The sequence below is a fragment of the Euprymna scolopes genome, chromosome 22 (genome assembly GCF_053919585.1).
Source record: "Euprymna scolopes isolate OS-2025 chromosome 22, ASM5391958v1, whole genome shotgun sequence".
Classification (NCBI taxonomy): Eukaryota; Metazoa; Mollusca; class Cephalopoda; order Sepiida; family Sepiolidae; genus Euprymna; species Euprymna scolopes.
Genome location: NC_136503.1, coordinates 108,873,896 through 108,897,183, shown reverse-complemented (window position 1 = coordinate 108,897,183; position 23,288 = coordinate 108,873,896). Strand labels below are relative to the sequence as shown.

The following is a 23,288-nucleotide window of genomic DNA, read 5'->3' as shown; positions in this document are numbered from 1 at the left end:
TAACATGGGTATTTTTATTTTTTTGTGCTAACATGGGTATTTTTATTTTTTTGTGCTAACACGGGTATTTTTATTTTTTTGTGCTAACACGGGTATTTTTATTTTTTTGTGCTAACACGGGTATTTTTATTTTTTTGTGCTAACACGGGTATTTTTATTTTTTTGTGCTAACACGGGTATTTTTATTTTTTTGTGCTAACACGGGTATTTTTATTTTTTTGTGCTAACACGGGTATTTTTATTTTTTTGTGCTAACACGGGTATTTTTATTTTTTTGTGCTAACACGGGTATTTTTATTTTTTTGTGCTAACACGGGTATTTTTATTTTTTTGTGCTAACACGGGTATTTTTATTTTTTTGTGCTAACACGGGTATTTTTATTTTTTTGTGCTAACACGGGTATTTTTATTTTTTTGTGCTAACACGGGTATTTTTATTTTCTTGTGCTAACACGGGTATTTTTATTTTCTTGTGCTAGCACGGGTATTTTTATTTTCTTGTGCTAGCACGGGTATTTTTATTTTCTTGTGCTAGCACGGGTATTTTTATTTTCTTGTGCTAGCACGGGTATTTTTATTTTCTTGTGCTAGCACGGGCATTTATTTTCTTGTGCTAGCACGGGCATTTATTTTCTTGTGCTAGCACGGGCATTTATTTTCTTGTGCTAGCACGGGCATTTATTTTCTTGTGCTAGCACGGGCATTTATTTTCTTGTGCTAGCACGGGCATTTATTTTCTTGTGCTAGCACGGGCATTTATTTTCTTGTGCTAGCACGGGCATTTATTTTCTTGTGCTAGCACGGGCATTTATTTTCTTGTGCTAGCACGGGCATTTATTTTCTTGTGCTAGCACGGGCATTTATTTTCTTGTGCTAGCACGGGCATTTATTTTCTTGTGCTAGCACGGGCATTTATTTTCTTGTGCTAGCACGGGCATTTATTTTCTTGTGCTAGCACGGGCATTTATTTTCTTGTGCTAGCACGGGCATTTATTTTCTTGTGCTAGCACGGGCATTTATTTTCTTGTGCTAGCACGGGCATTTATTTTCTTGTGCTAGCACGGGCATTTATTTTCTTGTGCTAGCACGGGCATTTATTTTCTTGTGCTAGCACGGGCATTTATTTTCTTGTGCTAGCACGGGCATTTATTTTCTTGTGCTAGCACGGGCATTTATTTTCTTGTGCTAGCACGGGCATTTATTTTCTTGTGCTAGCACGGGCATTTATTTTCTTGTGCTAGCACGGGCATTTATTTTCTTGTGCTAGCACGGGCATTTATTTTCTTGTGCTAGCACGGGCATTTATTTTCTTGTGCTAGCACGGGCATTTATTTTCTTGTGCTAGCACGGGCATTTATTTTCTTGTGCTAGCACGGGCATTTATTTTCTTGTGCTAGCACGGGCATTTATTTTCTTGTGCTAGCACGGGTATTTATTTTCTTGTGCTAGCACGGGTATTTATTTTTAGAGGGTTGGTTGCTCAATAGCTTTACTATACCACCTCTCCAAACCCAGGCAACACCAAGTACCCATGCTAACATATTACAAATGATTATGATGCTGAGTATATAAGATGTTTACACTCAAGAGAGACTAAGTTGACCTTAGATCACTATGTTGTAATCTACAGAGAACTACTCCCATAGTAAGGTGTTCATTTTGTGTGTAAAAATGAATAAATTACAATTTAGTCAAAATAATCACTTGTGGTTATCTTTCTTGGATCTTAAAAACTCTTCAACATTAAAACATGCTAAAACTATAAGTTGTTAAACTCAATAATTTTATTGTCATTTGCAATTATTCTTCTAAGGGATCACTTTTTTGTCATTTTCAGAATTTATACTAATTTCGACACGACACGCAAGTATGTATTAATGTTTTCACCTGAAATGTGTTGGTTTATACAATACATTAATTAACAATCTGATAGTCTGTAGAGAAGTAGTACCATGGTAATGTGACTAGCGCTTACCTTGTGAAAGTTTTCAGTTGGATCCTTGTCTTCGACGATGATTTTCATAACTGTTGTATTTACCGGTTGGTTTTCATAGACGGAAGCGTAGAAGATTCCAGAATCGAGGTCAAATTTCTTGAAGATCGGAACTTGGTCATTTGCGTCCGTAACATTAATCGTGAATCGTAAATCACTCGTAAGAGGATCGGGGAAGCGAAGATTCTGAAGGGAAAAAAATAAACATAATAAAACGGTGGATATGAAAATGGTTGGGACTATGATGACAATGATTCCTCCAAACAATAGAATTTAAATGAAAAATTTGGAAAAACCTTTAAGAACTTCGAATCTCATAACTTCGGGGCCCGTGGCGCAGTTGATAGAGACGTTGAATCTCTACAGTTCCAGATGAACATTGTCTGAAGATAGCGGTTTCAATCCTATCCAAAGCATGCCAGAGGTTTACTTGGCCAAAACGTGGTGAGACGACAACTACGGATGGCAGTGATGGCTGAGAATGCAGTTAGGAGATTCGAAGTTCCTATCCGTCGCGGTTATCATCTGATGAAGGCCAGAGGAATAGTTGGCCGAAACGTTGTGAATAAACAAACCTTTAAGAGTCGAAAATAATGATAAAATTATTTTTTTTCTCTCAATATTTCACTAAAAATAGCCTTATTAGGGTGGGTAGGTGGGTAGTCCGGTCTGAAAGTTTTTTTTTGTCTTTTTTTCTTTTCATTTTTTTTTCTTTTCATTTTTTTGCTATGGTGAAGATGACGCCTTAGGGTAGAAGGGAATAGCAAAGTTTGTCTTGCCTGGTATGTAATGGTGTATCAAAAAACGGCACCAATATGCATCATGTTACGTTATTTAACATGAACGAGACCCATATAAACGAGTGTATACGTTTCGTGTTTGTGACGCGTCTTAAATGTGTTACTAAATGTCTATTAGTGGTTCTTCACTTTCTGAACCCTTAGTTATGTTGTGTGGTATGTATTACCTGTTTTATGTTTCGTGATCGTCTAATGTTCCTATGCGTGCATGTGTGGGTCATATGTGTATCTTCGACAAACCTTTATCCTCTCTGCTCACTGAACATTGTCCATCCTGACTTCATCTTGTTCTGGGAGAGGGCTGGAACCTTTTGCATGAAACACATTGATTCCAAGACGATGAATGGTTTTCATATTAGTTTTTATTTCACTTTCCAGGATGTCACGCAGATGAAAATGGAAAGGGAGTTTCTTTGCTTGTGGTGAGACACGTCACTCCCTCCCAAGAGGGGAGGAGAGAGAAGTGTAACACCCAACCGCTCTGCTTCAATTCCAAGTTCGACGATCTCCAGCTAACCTGATCACGTGACACACACGTAGATCTGATTAGCTGATAAGATACTTCCGGTAAACTTGTCTATGATCAGACAGGTTTTATAAATATTCATCACATCCATCCCTTGTCTACCTTCCTAGATAGATGGACAAATCGCTCGATCGATCGAGATGGACAAATCGCTCGATCGATCGAGATGGACAAATCGCTCGATCGATAATTTATTCTGTTCTACCTATTTCATAACAGGTAGAACCACGTGCGTCACGCTCCAGTTGTCGAGCGGAAGTTTAAATGAGAAGACGATCACACTTTTAGTAGACATTTTTTAAATAAAATTTAAATAAAATTTTTTAAAAAATCTGAAGTGTTGAAAATAAAGATAAAACGATTTTTATTATTTTTTTGCCAATATTTAAACTTCTACTTCACAACTGGAGCATGACACGTTCTACCGAGCAAGACAAACTTTGCCATTCCCTGAGGGATTATCTTCACCGTAACAACAAAATGAAAAAAGAAAAGAAAAACTCGCGGACCGAACTACCTACATACCCTAATGAAGCTATTTTTAGCGAAATATTGGGGAAAAAAAAATTATTTTTTTATTTTCAACACTTATAGGTTTTTCTAAATTTTTCATTTAAAAATCTGAAATATTCACAAACTAGGGGGGGGTACCCGGCGTTGCCCGAGTGTTTGTTTCCGGGACGGGGGAGGGGGGGGAGTTTTAAAAAATGTTATGGTAGGTAAGTAGGAAGGATCAAACCCGGAGTCATGAGTAAAAGTAGGAAAATAAAGTGTGAAAAAAAAAACAAAAAAAAAAAAAAACATCTGCAACGTTAACAGTTCGGCCACCAAGAAAAGTCCATTCCAGTTGTTTAGGAAAAAAAAACGAAAAAAAAAACCGACTACGGTAGGTCGGCGCGAACGTGAAAATATAATGTGAATTGTCCAGCACGCTAACCACTACGCCACAGAGCACTGCAGCTTAGTTTAGTGATTTTAAATAACTTCACATGAAAGAACTACGAAGCCAAACCGGTGTTCTCTTCTCAACTGTTCCTTGTGAATGATCCCCAAACGGTGTTAAGTGGTGGCAGGGGGAGGAGGAATTTATTAGAGAGAAAATATTTTACCACTTCCATTGATCTTAACCGATTTTGGCCGTGACTTCTCAGCAGAAAAAGTATAGAAATCTAAGATTATCGAGGAATTTGAGAAATAATAAGCCTATAACACACCTCAGATATTGTTCTGCCGTTTGTGCATATTATATTTGCATGAAATATCTTGATTTGTAATCCTATTAATGTCAAAATCAGACAGGAAAAAATGAGTTCATTTTATTTATATAGAGATGATCTAAGGGAGATAAGCAAGTTCTTAATTCAGTCTAGTTTACGTTTAGAAGAAAAACAGTTATTGAGAATTAATATTTCTTTGGTCAGAGAGAAGGTGAGAAAAATCTTCATAATTACGAAATGTCCAGCCTTTCTTTGAGAGTACTTGTAATCGATTCTTTTTATAAGATTTCTTTTGGCCAGATTTGGATCCCAGAAAATATTGGCCAGAGTTAATCTACAGGGTGGTCAAAAAGTCAGGTAACATTTTAAAGAAAAACGATATTAGCAATACACGTATATTTAAGTACCATACATTGAAATATAAAATGAAACAAACATGAAATATGTTTATTTTGTTAATTGTCATCCATTTATCTCTATCAATCGCTGGAAGCGATTAACCACTGAATAGAAATTATAATGGATCATATTGTTTTTTCTACCTTTAACATGTTACCTGACTTTTTGACCACCCTGTAGTCAGCATCTGTCAACCTGGAGCAGAGTAACAACTCAAATCTGACTCACTGACTAAAGAGTTGATGCTATCAGCATTCTTTTACAATTGTGATGAAAGTTCTAGAAACGCTATAAATGGAACACCACAACTTAGAACATGCCAGAAAGTTTTAAAAAGAACATTTTTATATTCTAATTTTAATGTAATGTTTTTAATAGTGATAATTATACATTTTTAATATTATAAGAAATTGTAATATCTTCATATTATAAGGAAAATGTTTTCCCATGACAATATATAGTAATGATATGCATTAATAGTGATATTTACATCTAGAAACAAAAATAGATTTAAAGCTCCTAAAATTCATACTAAAATTGTCTGCAAGGATCTGAGCACTTGCCATAAAAATAACAATAAAGCAGAGACAGGCTTGCAACATCTCTTCTGTGGAAGAGAAAAGGGCATCCCCAGTCTATTTTGAATTCTGTCAAGGCAGGATAAGACATGTTTAGTATCTCCTGCCCAGATATGGCAGCAGCACTCCATCCTTGGTGTCTTTTTTTGTCTTTTTCTTCAGACGCAGGCCCGAGCACACTTGCCAATTTGCATACGCGTTCAAACACTGCTCCTGCTGCTAATACAATCGCTTGCCATCCATCTTTCAGCTGCTGTTATAAATAATAAACTAGACAAAATACTATTAAAAAAACCACTGAATATATGTCAACTTATGTCATGGTAATATATATTGAGCGAATTTCTAACAGTATTTTGTCTAGTTTATTATTTATAACACCTTTTCCCAAACTTACCGTGTTCGGGCGCCATTTTGAATTTTCCTATACATCGGTAAACACTATGCTTTTCGAGCTGAATAAACATGTTACATTGAATAAAAACACAAAAAATATATCCAGTTTGGTAGAAAAATAATTTATCTTGCCTTTGGTAACATTTATTTGTTATATTTGTTTTTTTTGACAACTTTTTCGAATCTATGTGTACAGTAATACAAACCCATATATATATGTGTGTGTGTGCATGTGTGTACTGAAGGACTGCAAAAGTTTTGTGAATGACAATAAATACTCCCTATCTTGGGTTGAGCATGTTGGGACGTGAAATAAACTAGCACTACCATATAACGCAGTGCTCTTAGACGTTCAGACAATGTTTGATCATTATAATTTCACATCCCATCTTGTCAGCAGCAAAATACTATAAGGATCAGAAGCACTGCCTGTCCCTCATCTCCTAAATCGCATTAAATAGTTACGAAAAAACAAAAACAAAAATAAAATGTACTTACCGTGGCACGAGCTCGCATTTCGTAACTCCTTTGCTTTTCATAGTCGAGCGGTTTATCCAGAAGTAGCTCCATCGCTCCATTTACTACACGAACTCGGAATTGCCATATATATTTTGTGGGTGTTGAACCAGCCATGAGAAAATACTTGACAGCCTTATTATCTATGTTCGACTCTGCTACAAAGCGAGCAAACGGAACATTCAGCGTCTGGTTCTCACTGACCAAAATGGTTAGGCCAGTTTTGTTAAGCCACTTGGGATTTTGGGCATTGGCCAAAATCTTAAATTCAACTCTGGTTGTACCTTCTTTGGGGATATCGCCTCTGTCTATGGCTTTCACCGTAAATGAGATTCTGTCCTCAGGGTACTGAAAAGTATTGATGAAAAGTATTGATGATTATATTGTTATTTCTTCATATAATTTATTGATTTAATTGATTTAATAAAAGAAATATTAAAACTTTTGCTAAAATATATTTATCAATTAAACAAATGTGAATATACCATATCTACTAAAACCCATCTATTATATCTATTTTAAAAGAAAAGAATTTCCTTTTTAATAGGCGAAAAAAAAAAATAAATAAATAAAATTTAATATGCTAAAATAATTAATGAATTTAATATGCTAAAAATTAATGAATATTTTTTAGTAAGCTAAAAGATTAATTTTTTTAGCATGCTAAAAAAATAAATTTTTTTTTAGACTGCTAAGAAATATTTTTTAGCATGCTAAAAAATAATTTAAATAAGCTAAAAAATCTTTTAAATATACTAAAAAATAATATTTTAAGTATATAAAAAAAATTTTTTTTAGTATACTAAAAAATAATATTTTAAAATTTTCAACTAATATTAAAAATTACTTACATCATTTAGTGACCGATTCAAAAATATATTGCCTTCGTTGTCAATCCGAAAATAAGTCAGATTGTCGGAGATGCTGTACACAATGGCAGCATTCAGGGCAGTGTCCTCATCAACTGCCTTGACCGAAAGAAGACTGGTGCCAGGTGGGTCAGTTTTAGAGATAGTTTGCGTGTATTTCTGCACCTCAAATACTGGAGCATGGTCGTTGATATCCTCAATATTTACCACTAACGGACACAGATCCAACAATTTGGGTTTTCCCCCATCTTCTGCTTTGACCAGGAGAGGATAGCTCGCATGTTTATTACGAGAGAGGTCCTCTGTTGTCCTGATGATTCCATCCTTCTGATTAATTTTGAAAGGCATGCCGGGGCTAAGGAGATAATAGTTTACTTCACCGTTACTTCCACGGTCTTCATCACTGGCTTTTACCTGAAAAAGAAAAACAAAGATTATACTACAAGTGACTGGAAGACAGACATTGCCATTCAATTGACCTTTTTTAAGGTCAGGAAAAAAAATGCCAGGAAAAAAAAAAAGAAAAAAAATAGCCAGGGAAAAAAAAAATAGCCAGGAAATAAAAAAAAAAATAGCCAGGAAATAAAGAAAAAAAAAAAATAGCCAGGAAATAAAGAAAAAAAAAAAATAGCCAGGAAATAAAGAAAAAAAAAAAATAGCCAGGAAATAAAGAAAAAAAAAAAATAGCCAGGAAATAAAGAAAAAAAAAAAAAATAGCCAGGAAATAAAGAAAAAAAAAAAATAGCCAGGAAATAAAGAAAAAAAAAAAATAGCCAGGAAATAAAGAAAAAAAAAAAATAGCCAGGAAATAAAGAAAAAAAAAAAATAGCCAGGAAATAAAGAAAAAAAAAAAATAGCCAGGAAATAAAGAAAAAAAAAAAATAGCCAGGAAATAAAGAAGAAAAAAAAATAGCCAGGAAATAAAGAAAAAAAAAAAATAGCCAGGAAATAAAGAAAAAAAAAAAAATAGCCAGGAAATAAAGAAAAAAAAAAAAATAGCCAGGAAATAAAGAAAAAAAAAAAATAGCCAGGAAATAAAAAAAAAAAATAGCCAGGAAATAAAGAAAAAAAAATAGCCAGGAAATAAAGAAAAAAAAATAGCCAGGAAATAAAGAAAAAAAAATAGCCAGGAAATAAAGAAAAAAAAATAGCCAGGAAATAAAAAAAAAAAAATAGCCAGGAAATAAAAAAAAAAAATAGCCAGGAAATAAAAAAAATAGCCAGGAAAAAAAAAAAATAGCCAGGAAATAAAAAAAATAGCCAGGAAATAAAAAAAATAGCCAGGAAATAAAAAAAATAGCCAGGAAATAAAAAAAATAGCCAGGAAATAAAAAAAATAGCCAGGAAATAAAAAAAATAGCCAGGAAATAAAAAAAATAGCCAGGAAATAAAAAAAATAGCCACATTGCTCCCAGTTAGAGCATTACTGAAATAAAATAAATAAAAAAGGTGACTATGAAGACCTAGCTTTCCATATTTCTTCTACCCCTTTTTCTCTTGTGCAAAGAGAAACTTAAGCAACAATAAAGAAAATGTCAATCGATTTCGAGAAGTAATATTTTAAAATTACAGTTTATCTAAAAATTTTTTTTTTTTTTGAATTATGGTTGAAAAACTGTACCCTCATGAGGCCAGGGAGCTCATCTGATATCGATCAGTGACCATTTGTGTCGCATTTTATTACAAAAATGCAATACGCTGCATGTTTTGAGAATGCAGTTGAATGGTAGTCATAGCAGCTGATAGATGTCTGGCCAAAGGAAAAAAAAAAGGAAAATTGAAAAGATCTTTTTGTTTATGAAACAAAGGAGTCAACACTTATCAAAGCCCAAAGCCCACTCGAGGATAAGGGTTAACGAGTGTACAATAGTCAATGGAAAAATATAATCATTAGTAGTGAAAATTTGGTAACTTGGATTATTTAAGGGGATAACTCATCAAGAATTTGTTCATATTGGACTTGAATACAACCATATTGTAATCAATGGGCCAATATTGTAGTAATCGTTAGTAATGGAGATCTGATAAAGATTCTTACTTAAGGGTGCAGTTTATCAGGAATTTGTTTATGTTGGACTTGAAGACACCAGGTTGTAGTCAGGTGGGAAACAGGCAAATGGAAGAGAGTTCCACAGGCATACAGTTCTAAGAAAGAAGTTTTGTTCATGGAATCTACGTTTTGATTTAGGCACAGATAAAGAGTGGGGAAAATTGTTGACAGTGGTTTCAGCTAGACGAGTGTTTTTTTTGTGAAAAAAAGGCCGGGGGGGGGACCATAAATTGGAGCTCAGTCGAACACTTGCCATGAAAATAACGATAAAGCAGTACATTTACCTATAATCAATATGCTGGTTGGTTGTTTTATGGCACATCAACCCTTTTCAGGTTATTTAAATGCCGAATCCAGAGATTTAAGAAAAATTTTTTAATAGAATATATTTGTGTTTTTTTTTTTTCGAGTCAGTTTCTATTTAATCCATAGTTGGGACCCTAACAGGTACTACCACTCCAGGTCAGAGTTGACCTGGGAGCAATGGCAATTAAAGGGTAGTTCCACACTCTCCAAAAGCCCGCAAGCTGGGACCTCACCATTGGATATAGTTTAAGATCATATCCAGGACCATAATAAATATGTACTTACACATTTAATAAACAAAGAAAATATTAAACAAGAAGATTAACTTACCTGAATAACAAAAGCGTTGTCACCAGACTTTTCTTTGATGGACGGGTTGTAACTACTGCAGTTTTTAAATATGGGTTTATTATTGTTGATGTCCTCCACCATCACGACGATAGTACCTTTAGTCACATGAGCACTAGCATTCTTTGCACAGCCGTCATCAGTTACGGTGACGTTCAGTGTATAAGACGGCTTGTTCTTGTCGAGTAAAGCTGTCGTCTTTATGCTCCCAGCCTTGGGGTCAATTTCAAATGGACCCTGAGTGTTAGAGAAGTTTCCTAGAAGAACAATACAGACCATTGAATAACATACATACACGCATACGCAAACACATGCGTATGTATACGCAAACACGTACACGCATACGCAACCACGTACTATGTACTTGCAAACACAACCACATACATACATACACGCATCCGCAACCACGTACTATGTACATGCAAACACGTACACATACATGCAAACACAACCACATACATACATACACGCATACACAACCCGTACTATGTACATGCAAACGCATACGCAACCACATACTACGTACATGCAAACACGTACATAAAAAAAGTAGAATACTCGATCTTATGCAAATGCAAGTCAATGGCACCTTTGCTACTAAACCGAGATTTAAGGGAGGGTACAACTCCTTTCCTGAGATAACTCCACTTACTCTTGATCCTCACTTTATCATAATGAGTATTTATCAAGAGGACATCAAGTAGCAGTTTTTCAAGCTTTTTTTGTATGACGACTGAGAATCGAACCTTGTGTTACATTGTGTGTGTATATGTTCCATAACGACGTATATGTTGAATAGTGGGGTTTATATTTGTGGGAATTAAAACTTCCAGGCTAATTCGATTGTCGCCCTTTTACTCTGATAACTGGAGAGCGACACAGCCACGTGACTTCCTGTTTCTCATTTTTCTGTTTCACATTGGACCCTCAAGCAGTTAAGATGTAATGAAGAGGTGATCCAGTTGCATTGGCCACACAACAGTGCTCCTGACTTACCAGCCTCTCATCAATCACATGTAATAAACTCTTATTCTAAACAAACTCTTATTCTTACTATCTATACCCTTATAATTTCTCATGTAAATAAATCTACATTCTTTCACTAATATATATCAGTATGTTTTCGTCATCATTATGCAACCTTTTGCTTTCCAATCCTTCTACCATCCAACTTACACACAGGGATGGAATCGTGAACATAAGCAGGCCATCCCATCCCTTCACAGATCTAAGTGGCACAACAAATACCTGAATTATTTACGAACATTTATTTTCATGATTTCAGCTGACATCTTCAAAGATATCAACGTTTTTACATCTTGGCTGCCTGAGATGACGCCGACACACCCCACGTCATGGAGAGACCAACTCCCCTTTTGAGTCGTCCGTTCTCTCTGATGTCCAGCTAACGACTGACTAGAATCTCCCCAAATCTGCATCACATTACGGGTCTCAGACCAACAACTGATGTAACCTACATCTAGTTATTTGTTTATGCAAACCAAAAATAATGTTTATATCTATTTTCACATTCCTTTTACGGTAATATATTATATGTCAATCATTTTTTTCCCCAATTTAATTGTTTATTTTTCTAATCATAATTGATCCGGTGACCCGCTGTCCCTCAAATCAATGTTTTAACCCTTGGCCCTGCTTGCCACAGTTAACCAGATACTATGCTATGATCACAGCCAAAGGGTAACAACATTACACTTGGTCTCCTGGCTCATTAGTGAGCACTTAACATTATTTCAAAATGGGCATGGTCTATGTGTATACTACTAAAATTCCGGACCTTCTTGCTTGTTATTGTGCACACTGAATATTACAATAGGTGAATACCAAGTATTCACTATTCAATAGTCAGTATATCCATCTCATTAAACCATATCCTCGATTTGTTTTTAGGCCTCGATAAATGGTGGCTAATTAGTAATATACATACGCAAACATGTACATACATACATATGCAAACACACAGAAAAATACACTAGCAGGCCGCCCTGCATTGCCCAACCATAAAATATACTTAAATATGATATTTTGATTAAGGCATATTTCGTATTTATTATTATATAATATTGAACCCAATATATATAGTGATGATTTAAAAAATGAAAAGAAAAAAATGATTCATGCGCCACCACCAAGAATCAAAACTAAAACGTTTGGACCCAATATATAGTAATGATTTAAAAAAAAAAAAAAAAAAAAGAAAAAAGTTTAGCTTATGATTTACTTTTTCTTTTGACGTTAATGATTGAGCTACGAAGACAGGTTTGCTGCAGAGCTAAAAATTAAAACATGAACCAATAGCTATTATGTTATGCATGCATATTCATAATGCCGTCGTTTGACCTTCACTAGGCAAATTTCATAATTTAAAAAAATTTTCACTGATTTTTCCCCAGCTAAAACCCAAATATAAAGTTTTGCACGGGTTTGAATACCCTATATACGAAGTTTCATGTCTATAGACCAAAAACTGATGGAGTTTGTTAATCAAAATTTTTCAAACAAAAATAAATAGGCATACATAAATATATATGGAAAGAGGTTTGTCTTTACTATAAGCTTTTTATGCAAATATTACGCATGTATAAATCATGTAGAATATCTGCATGAATATAATTACACCATCATCCCATAAGAAAACCGAAAAAATTAATAGGGAATTAAAATGAATGCTTAAAAGAATATGCAAATTAGCTAGATCTTTTGTAGATAAATGCTAATTCAACAATCCATATATAACAAAATTGTATTTTCTTTTTAAATAAATAGAAAGTGTTTAATATAAATATCAGTACAAAAAAAAAACAAAACAAATTTATAGGAGTATAGATACGCGAACCCGTACGTACGTACATGCATGCATGTGCAAACATGTACATACGCAAATACGTACATACACATACATACATATGCAAACACACACATATATCTGTGTATTGTGATTGCCACTTCTTTACAGAAGGTCATCCCTACAGTACTCCAAGTAACCAGTCATGGGCAACAGCAATAAGTCTTGCTGTGGACATGGCTCCTTACATAAAGTGGCTTCAAGCAATTTAAAAAAAAATAAATAAATAAATAAAAATCAAAGCTAACCTGAAAACCCTGAACTAGATTTGAACTTGGCACAATCAAGTTCTCAGTTTGTGTCATGAACCATTTAGCATAGCTATGGCCTTTAAGGTGTGAGCCGGTAGTGAAGTTCGAAAATAGAAATACTGAATTTCAACTGAAACCAATGGTATCTACTGAATTACTGTGTCACAGTAAAGAAAGTATCCAAAAATTATGAAAAACAATGTAAAAAAAAAAAAATTAATGTAAACAGTTTTCAAAAACAAGAAAAATTAAGTTTTGGCTAAATTAGCCAAAGATTTGCAGTTTTCAGAAAAGATTTACCTCCCTTTTGTTACAATTAGAACTCAACAGTATTTTTTTTTTTCGAAACTCAATTCTCGCTAATTGTATTCGAAAATTATATTTTCATTAATAATTAATTTTCTACCTTATTTTTCATAATTATTGGATATGTTCATTACTGAGACATGACAATTCAGTATTGGAATACAATATTTTAATTTTCAAATTTTGATGCAATTACAAAGAAAAACCAAGTATTACTTACCAAAATAAAAACATACTTCATCACCATCCGGGTCCTGTACTTTCAAGTTGCCTACAAATGTTCCGGGTTTCGATGTCTCCGTTATTTTGAATGTGAGTTCCTTGGAATTGGTGGGGAACACAGGTTTTTTGTTATTTAAATTTTTCAGCTGGATTTTTACCTTCGCAACTGCAGTGTTTTGTGGTACACCATTATCCGTCGCAATGATGTCAAATTCGTGTAAAGGGTTTTCCTCGTAATCCAGTTTCCTATAAACAATAGGGGACACGAGACAAAGGTACAATAAAAAATAGGGGACACGAGACAAAGGTACATTAATTTTTTATAAATCTTTGTATATCTATTCATTTATCAAATCCAATCAAATATTAAATCCGTAAATATCTTTGGAATTTTTTCAAACTCTTCTATTACACACACACACACACACACACACACACACACACACACACACACACACACAGTATTTATTTGCTTTCTCACCAAAGCAAAATGTGACAAGGTCGTTTTAAAGTGGGGTTAAACCAGCTTCCCATAAAAAAAGGCAAAAGGGTCACTCTGGTTGGGACCAAAAATAATTGTCCCGGTATAGAGGGTTTCTCATCCACTGACTGAGACAATTTACCTTAAGTGCAGCATCTGCAGAACAGATACTACACTTTGATCCCGGCCCGATGGGGTGTAAAATTTATATATGACAGAGTTTGCCCCTAATGAAGATGGCGAAAAGAGTCTTGGGCTTAAAAGAATTCTCTTCTCCATCATATAAATATATTATAGTTCTTTAAAATAAACGTGGTCTATTAATTCTATTTCTGATCCTTTCCAACTTCTGATTAACAGTCTTCACTTCTGGCAGGAACTGGCTGGTGTAATTGTCATATTTATCATAAATCCCAGTACTTTCTAATCCTTCAGGATTCATTGTCAGGGATAAATTAATCTAACTGGTTTTAACAATTTATGAAGTGTTTTTTTCTCCTCTTTGGTTAACGTAATGTACTTGCAATAACCCTTATCCCTGAGTGGCTTCCGGGTCTTGATAAGTGGTGATCACTGTGTAAAAAAAAAAAAAAAAATTATTTTTATTTCTATTTTATTTTCATTGGTTAATATGGCGATTACATCAGCCAGTTCCTGCTAGAAGTGCAGACTGTTATTCGGAAGTCGGAAAGGATCGGAATTAATAGCCAAAAAACGTCTATTTTATTTAATGAAATATGCTTATAAGGAAACATGCAGCAGATATAAAATATTTTTATTTTTTTTTGTAAGTTTTGGAATTTTTACAGATTTCAACATAACACAAGCACATACTAATGCTTTCACTTAACTATTTGTTTTTATATATATTCACTAGCAATTATGTATACGAGCCTCTTTTTGAAAATTGCATAAATTTATATATCAGCATCGAACATTTTGTGTATATAAGCCGTTTTCACCCTTTTTCCTACCATCCTACTTGGCTCACAAATCCTCTAAATTACAACATCCATTTGAACTCATTATAAGCAAAACACGGACCAATTCAAAATCAGATGACGCTTATTCAAGCTTACAATAAATTTGCGTCCGTGGCCCGAATCTATATATCGGGAAAAGTGAAATTGCTGTGTGTACATTTCCCTACAAAACTACTGTCAATTTTCAGTCTAGAGACTTGACTTTTTTTTTTTTTTACACAGGCATAACCACATTATCAAGGCCAAGAGGCCACTCGAGGATAAGGGTTAAAGAGTGTACAGTAGAAATTGGAAAATATAGTAATCATTAGTAATGAAAATTCGGTAAATTTGTTAACTTATATGGAACGGCTCATCAAGAACTTATTTACGCTAGACTTGAAGACAACCATATTGTACTCAGCTGGAAAGCAGGAAAACGGAAGACAATTCCACAGGCGTGCAGTTCTAAGAAAGAAGCTTTGTTCATGGAATCTACGTTTAGGTTTAGGCACAGATAAAGAGTGGGGGGAATTATTGATAGTGTTTTCAGCTAGACGAGTGTTTCTTGTGAAAGTTTGGCGAGGGGGGACCATAGACTGAAGCTCAGTCGAACACTTAAGGGGTATTGAGATTTGGGAAAATCTTTTTAATCGGTTTTCGACCAGAAATTTGGCTGTCAAGGGGTCGAAGTTTAACGATTTGACTTTTGAAAACTCTACCAAACTCCTCCGCCAATTTTGGGTCTAAACACTTGAAGTTTTAGATTTAGGTTACTTTGACATGAATCAAACATTTTAATTTGATTTGAGCCCAAAACAATAAATGTTAAGGGGTCGAAATTGGAGTCAAAGTTAAAAAAAAAATAAAGTTATGAACAGTGCATAGGGCCTGAGCAAAGCCTTGCTGAACTGCTAATAGAAAATACAATCACGGTTTATTTCAAACATGATCTTAATGTGGATCAGTGTTGAAGCTGAGAATTTTTTTTATTGAATCTATATTTTACTAGCCTGGGTGCCCTGTGTTGCCTGGCTGTTTGGAAGTGAGTATTGAGCAAAAAAAAAAAAAAAAAAAAAAAAAAAAAGTGGTAGTAGGCAGGCAGGCTCGAACCCTTACCACAAAGGAGGAAAAGAATGCGACGTGTTTGCCATTGTACCAATCATGAAACTGAACTGGAGGTGGTGAAGGTTTAAATTAAGGCTAATCAATCGAAAAGAGGGGATAACTTTCTGGGAAAAAAGCAACCCCCTCCCCTTTATTAAAAAAAAAAATGTGGGAGATGAACACACACAAGTGACCCCCATTTCTTTGTTCGGCTTAGTTTCCTCTTTCCTTTTCATTCGTTTTACAGCAATGTCGGGTTTGATTCTTACATCAAGATGCAATTCAAATGAACGCCAAAAAGGCAAATGTATAGCTGCTAGATAATAACCTGGTTAAAAGTTAAATTAGTTTTTATCAGTCTATTAGTCTATCTATTTATCTATCCAGTGATATTGTTTTATAGAATAGTTTTGTGACGTTTTAAAGAATACGAGATACGGGGAAGCCTTACTTTTCTTTCTATAATTTTTTTTTAAATTGCATTTTCAACTTATTATACTCTTTGATGTGATAGCCAATTATTTGGGACATAATTTGCAGGGATACTATGTAGGGGGTTAAGTAACAAGATGTCTATATTACATTAGAACTTCTGCATGTCAGTACAGTCAGGTAAGCAGGAACCCAGGAGGGAATTCCAAAGTCTAACAGTCCTAAGGAAGAAACAATTAGAATAGAAGGCTTTTTGGCATCTAGAGATCTCTATAGTGTAGGGGCGGAATTTTGCTGCTTATTGAGTTTGTCAGGGGCATGTAGAGGGGGCACAAGGGCTTCTAGTGTGTTGGAGCATATAGCATTAAAATACGAGATAAAGAAAGTTGGACGCTGTTTCTACATTGTATTCACGTGCACTGACCAGAGGAATCCTAAATTATGGTTTTCCGTTTCCTTTTCTCTTTAGGGGTATCGTTAGATAATAGCAGGATTAAAAGTTAAATTAATTATTATCGATCTGTCTATCCAGTGATATTGTTAAAATAGTTTATATTGGGAGTTATTTATTGTTTACAGAATAAAGTGTAGCAATGGGTTTTAGCTGAGGATGTTTACAGAAATTAGCCAAGTTAAATAAACAAAATGACCTTCAACAGTTGCGTACGTGACAGAGGTCACATGTTACGAGACGTGCCTTTGATGAGGATGTAACGGAACTGACAGGTCAAGATGATTAGAGATTAAGAGATTTGGAGTTTGGTCACCACAATGAACAGACGAGCTCTTCAAAGTCTGGGAAACGGGGCTAGAAAGGAACAAGCAATGTAAACATGTAATGCAGACTTCTTGCGAAGACCACCGAGACAGCTGAAATAAATTTATATTTTTAAAATATAAAGTATCATTCTGTGGTTTCACAAAAGCAGAAGAAACAGGTGTCTCAACCGGTTATGGTGTGGGTTGTTGCAAGTTTCATCACAGAGCCCAGCAGTGAAGACAGAAGAACTCCTAGACAAAGAACAGGTATGAAGTATATAATCTTCTTATAATATATGATACCTTTATGTAAATATGAACTAATATATCCCCGTGTTTACTTCGAGGGAAAAGTATCCTCAGGCCAATTCCCTTCACACTTTTTTTACAAATTAAATACATTCTTCACGATACTTTCTTCATACGATGATCATTTACATGTTTTATAAATATTAGGTGTAACAACCATCACTGGAAAAGATGATCATTAGAGAAGTTTAATTTTTGAAAAGTAGAAACATCCGATTTAGTCGCTATTTCACAAAACCACAATCTCGTAGTAGAGGAATCTGTCACTTTTAGATATACTATCAACCCCATTGGTTGTGTTGTCACAAGTGTTTAAATAATGGTCTCTGAAGAAAAGGTATGAAGCATATAATCTTATAATATATGATACCTTTATGTAAATATAAACTGTACTATATCCTCCCCCCCCCCGTGTGATACCCCCCCCCCGCTGTATAACATGTCTAGACGTCGCTTTTATAGTGGCTATACAACATGACTCAAATTACACACGTTTATATCATCCTCTCCTGGCTACCCCACAATGTAACATAGCAAACCTCTTTCTTTCTCTGGCTTGTTTCAATATTCACTTCGAGAACCAAATCAGTTTTCACAAGAATGTGTTAACTCAATATTTTCCAACAAATAAAAATCATTTCAAAACCCAAAAGTAACATGTCTATTTCAAACCAAAGCTTATAAAAACAGGGATCAGGAAAAAAAAAAAAAAAAAAAAAAAAAATATCAGTCCTCCAGAGTTAACCATTGAGCATCATTTTTCTGACTCCCTAGGTACACTGAATGTATTCCGTTGACTGCCAGGTTGTACTGAAAATGCACCTAAATGACACGCTCTTGAATGTTATACTAACCGACTTAATCTACCTACATAGGGCCACACTATAACACTTGAATGGGTGGGTGGGGGGGGGGACACTGATAACATCACAAGATCACCTCTCAGCCGATCCACGGATCAAACTTGCACAATCCACAATCACTTACGTTTTGACTTCAAGAACTGCTTTGTATTGTCCTTCACCCAACTTTATCGTTTTCACTACAAAATTATCTTGTGGCTTCAAACTGAAAGTAATCCGGGAATTCTCTCCACTGTCTCGGTCCGTTGCAATAATCTGTACAGCATTATTTCCTGAAAATATAAAGATATATGCATGTTGTATCTTCAACTGAATATTATATATATATATCATTCAAACACTACCGTGTTTGAATATATAGTTAAGTGGCAGTTTTAGTCATTTAGAACTGATTTAAAGCTTCACCGCTCACTCATTTTTCAACCAAATTTCAAACAATTATTACAGTTTATAGATCACCTTCTCAGCTATATTGTGAAAAAATAATTTTCAAATTTTCGTTCAGTAAAACAAAAGTTATGAATTTACTGGTGCTCAAAATCATAAAACTATGTAAGGAGGTGAGCGACGCTTTTTATGACTGGTTTCCATAGCAACCACGTCGCTGAAGCGACTAGTGTTGCTACTAATTCACTGCTGTCTTGAAAAGAGAAGTAACAAGTAAAAAAGAAAGCATGAAAGGGAGATAATTGAAGATTTTATTGAAAACAGACGAGTGCCATACATTGTTAGTACATTATTATGGGGGGAAAAAAAAAAAGACTGAAATTAAAAAAACAAGTGAATTTATTGAAAGTCTGGAAAAATAATGGATTGCAATAGAAAAATGCAAGCATGAAAAGTAATATGGTTAAGCTTAAACATGGAAAAGTAAAGGACTAGTTAAAACTGGAAAAGAAAAGGACAAGATATTCTAGTAAAAAATATAGATTTATAACTTTAAATATTACAGCATTAATAACTTTTTTTAAATTCAATTTATAACATTATATAATCAATTCTTAATACTGCAATATTTTAAGTTATAAATTTATTATTTTTTTTTTTGTACTAGAATATCTTGTCCTTTTCTTTTCCAGTTTAAGCTTAACCATATCACTTTTCATGCTTGCATTTTTCTATCGGCAATCTCATGTTGAGTTTCTTTTGTCTATCTTCTTAAACCTAGTTCTTTTTCTTATTTCTTAGCACTTAACAACCATAGTACCATATAAGTGTTTCATTGTTATTCTCAGCCTTCAAGAAGATTTATTCGAGGAAGTCTTGAAATAACAAAATGTCGATGAACATTAACAATTTTTGTTTTATTCTTTATTTTTTTCTTTTCATTGGATTATTAATTCCATAATTATTGCATGTTATTCTATATTTCTCTAGATGGTGTCTTCCAGGCAAAAAACACTCTTCGGGTTTCTATTACTGTACACAGATTCGAAAAAGTTGTCAAAAAATAAATATATAACAAATAAATATTATCAAAGGCAAGATAAGTTACTTTTCTACCAAACTGGATACATTTTTTGTGTTTTTATTCAATCTAACATGTTTATTCAGCTGGAAAAACATGCAGTGTTTACCGATATATTGGAACATTCAAAATGGCGCCCGACACTATGGTAAGTTTGGGAAAAGGTGTTATAAATAATAAACTAGACAAAATACTATTAAAAAACCACCGAACATATGTTAACTTATGTCACGGTAAAATATAATGAGCAAATTTCTAACAGTATTTTGTCTAGTTTATTATTTATAACATCTTTTCCTGAACTTACTGTGTTAAAGAGAGTGTCGGGCGCCATTTTGAATTTTCCAATATATCGGTAAACACTATATGCTTTTCGAGCTGAATAAACATGCTACATTGAATAAAAACACAAAAAACATATCCAGTTTGGTAGAAAAGTAACTTATCTTGCCTTTGATAACATTTATTTGTTATATATTTGTTTTTTGACAACTTTTTCGAATCTATGTGTACAGTAAAACAAACCCCACTCTTCATATAGCTATGGCTTTAGATACATTAGCTGGAAGTAATTCTTTCAAACTCTTCAGCCTAACGTTCACAGGGAATATGAGTTGGAACAAATACATTAAGAGCATTGCAACGGCCGATGCGAGGAAGGTGGGCTCTCACTACCATGCTAAAAAGTTATTTATGCCTTCAATTTTTATTAGAGTTGCCTCCCCTTTGTTAACCCATTTTTTTTTTTCACACATACGAAACCACAGCCATAAAACAAACTAACTCTAAGAACATGACCACATCTACATAATAGCTAGTAACTTTTCTCCTTTTTCGAATAACAACCAACATACCCTGAAGACGGTTGAAGGCCAAACTGACCGAAACGTTGCACAAATAACACTCAAGACAGTCCAATCAATACAAGTAATATAAACAAAATAAGTGTTTCAAAGAATAATTCCATACCTGGTTGCTGTATAGTGGATCCGATGGCCACATCTTCACGTATTCCATTAATTGTATAAGTATGTAGATTGAATTCTGGTGGATGGTCATTCATGTCAAGGATTTGAATGGAGAGCTGTAAAAAAAAAAAAAAATTGGTAAGCATTAACAGCTGAAAACCAAGCAGTGACGATAGTAGTATATATAGAGTTAGATAACATATTTCCTAACTTCCGGTACAGTGCTACCGGAGGTGGTGACAAGGCAAATCTTTTTTATGAGGTTTTTCTGATTATGCTTTTTTTTTTTTTTTGGTCCCCCGGTAAAAGGAGAGTGGACCTGTAAATTCACCCTTGTCCGTCCGTACTTTTCTCAATAACTATGCCTTGTAATTTAAAAATTTTTTTTCCACAAACATTAAACAATATGAGTAAGAAAGTAACAGAACGGATTTTCCGGGGAAAACTTTAGTTACCCCCAGGTTAAAATTGCTAAAAATTGACATTTTTGTGCATATTAAAACAAATTGATGCCTTGGATTTTTATAAAACGTCCTGAAAAGTTGTAACTGATTTCTACATAATTTTGTTTGTCTATACTTTGCGATAACTCTTGGGTGTGCCCCAGGGGCTCTTTTAGGGCTAATAAAAACACTCCATTTTTGGGACTATTTTACCATATTTGTTGAAAATTTTCTGTATATGTCTATTTAGCAGTTTTGCATGGTGCTGAACTCAAATTTAAATATGTTAAGGCCTTGGGGACTTTTGAGGCTAAATGGGGGGGGGGCAGGAGTCAAATGATGGACAGTCATTTCTTTTTTTGTATGATGCAGAACTCAAATTTATATATGTTAAGGCCTAAAACTCCGTTTGCTCATTTTCACCAGCATTTGACATCCCCTGGAGACTTTTGGGGCTAAATGTAGGGGTTGGGGGAATGCTGAACTTAGTTTTCCTGGAAAATCTGTTATATTCCTTTTTTTTTTTTTTTGTTTTTACTCATATCATGTTTAATGTTTGTGCAAAATCTCAAAAAATTCCAAGGCACAGTTATTGAGAAAAATATGGACAGACAGGGTGAATTTACAGGTCCACCCTCCTTTTGTTGGGATTCGAAAGGTGTGCGTGACAAGCACACCATGTTTGCCTCCCACTCTTTTGGAAGCACCTGTCCGATCTGTGGTTTTAGAGAGGAAATAGGGCAACACAACAGCAGTTTGTAGCTAAAAGACTTGAAGGTATGAAATTTAAAAAAAAAAAAAAAAAAAAAAAGTAAATAAAACACCTCTGTTCAGTCTCAAAACAATGGATATCCCCTGTAAATGTGGTCGTGCATGTAATTGTGAGGCAAGGGTTTCACAATCACCAACCACATCTCTCCTGAATTGGCACTGCTAGAGTCAATTGGCAAGGAGAAATCCTCGACAACTGGAAACAATGCAGAGATAAGCGGAGAGCACCTACAGCACCTGGAATTCCCAAATAGTCACCCATTTTAGTACTGAACAGGGTCAACATTGCTTAACTTCGGTGATCTAATGGGAACCGTTGTATCAATGTGTATCTGCCATATATCCTGAAATTTAAAAAAAAAAAGCTAAAAAATGGCAAATTTCTATTGTAAATACATATCGATTAATTGCATGTTAAACCGGACGAAATACAGGGTGGAAACAATAAAAGTATCACCTTCAAGAAAACACAACAGCTTTATTTTAAAACTTTTATTGAAAAAATTCAATTCGGGTAACTTGATTATGTAATAGAGCTGACATGTATGGGCCCAATATAATATAATAATAAATACGAAATCTGCATTAATCAAAATATCATATTTAAGCGTATTTTATGACTGGGCAATGCCGGGTAGCCTGCTAGTATATATATATATATATATATATATATATACACACACTCGGGTTTTTTATTCAAAAGTAATGGACTAATGAATTCAATGAGGTTGTTAGATAGTGCTCATTGAACTTTTGAATAGTCAAGTCGCTGCCTGATGATATGTTTGATTGAAACAAGTGGCTATTTGTAGCAGCGGGATGTGAGCATGTTTATATAACAATAAACAATATATATATATATATATATATATATATAAAATATTCAAAAGTTTTTAAAAATTGACTTTCGTGCCATCAGTCAAATTCAAAACCAAATTAATTAGCATTCCAGCCACATTTTGAGCTATCGAAAGACAGATAAGAAAGGTTTAAAATTAAACTACTTCAAGCTATGAATGAATTTGCGCATGCACAAAAGTAATAGAAATATGTCGGCAAGTTGAAATGAACATTTTTCATTT

The 23,288-nt window shown here is 34.2% G+C and overlaps 1 protein-coding gene across 1 annotated transcript in view; it reads right to left on the bottom strand.

Moving 5' to 3' along the window:
- LOC145243624 (neural-cadherin-like) overlaps nucleotides 1-23,288 on the bottom strand; it is a 273,070-nt gene that overhangs the window by 97,962 nt on the left and 151,820 nt on the right. The window contains exons 5-11 of the mRNA XM_080106647.1: nucleotides 20,994-21,108; nucleotides 18,681-18,828; nucleotides 13,642-13,889; nucleotides 9,981-10,255; nucleotides 7,277-7,708; nucleotides 6,408-6,773; nucleotides 1,976-2,179 (exon numbers count right to left, since the gene is read on the bottom strand). Of these exons, the coding sequence (XP_079962773.1) occupies nucleotides 1,976-2,179; nucleotides 6,408-6,773; nucleotides 7,277-7,708; nucleotides 9,981-10,255; nucleotides 13,642-13,889; nucleotides 18,681-18,828; nucleotides 20,994-21,108 (1,788 nt within the window). The remainder of the gene's footprint in view (nucleotides 1-1,975; nucleotides 2,180-6,407; nucleotides 6,774-7,276; nucleotides 7,709-9,980; nucleotides 10,256-13,641; nucleotides 13,890-18,680; nucleotides 18,829-20,993; nucleotides 21,109-23,288) is intronic.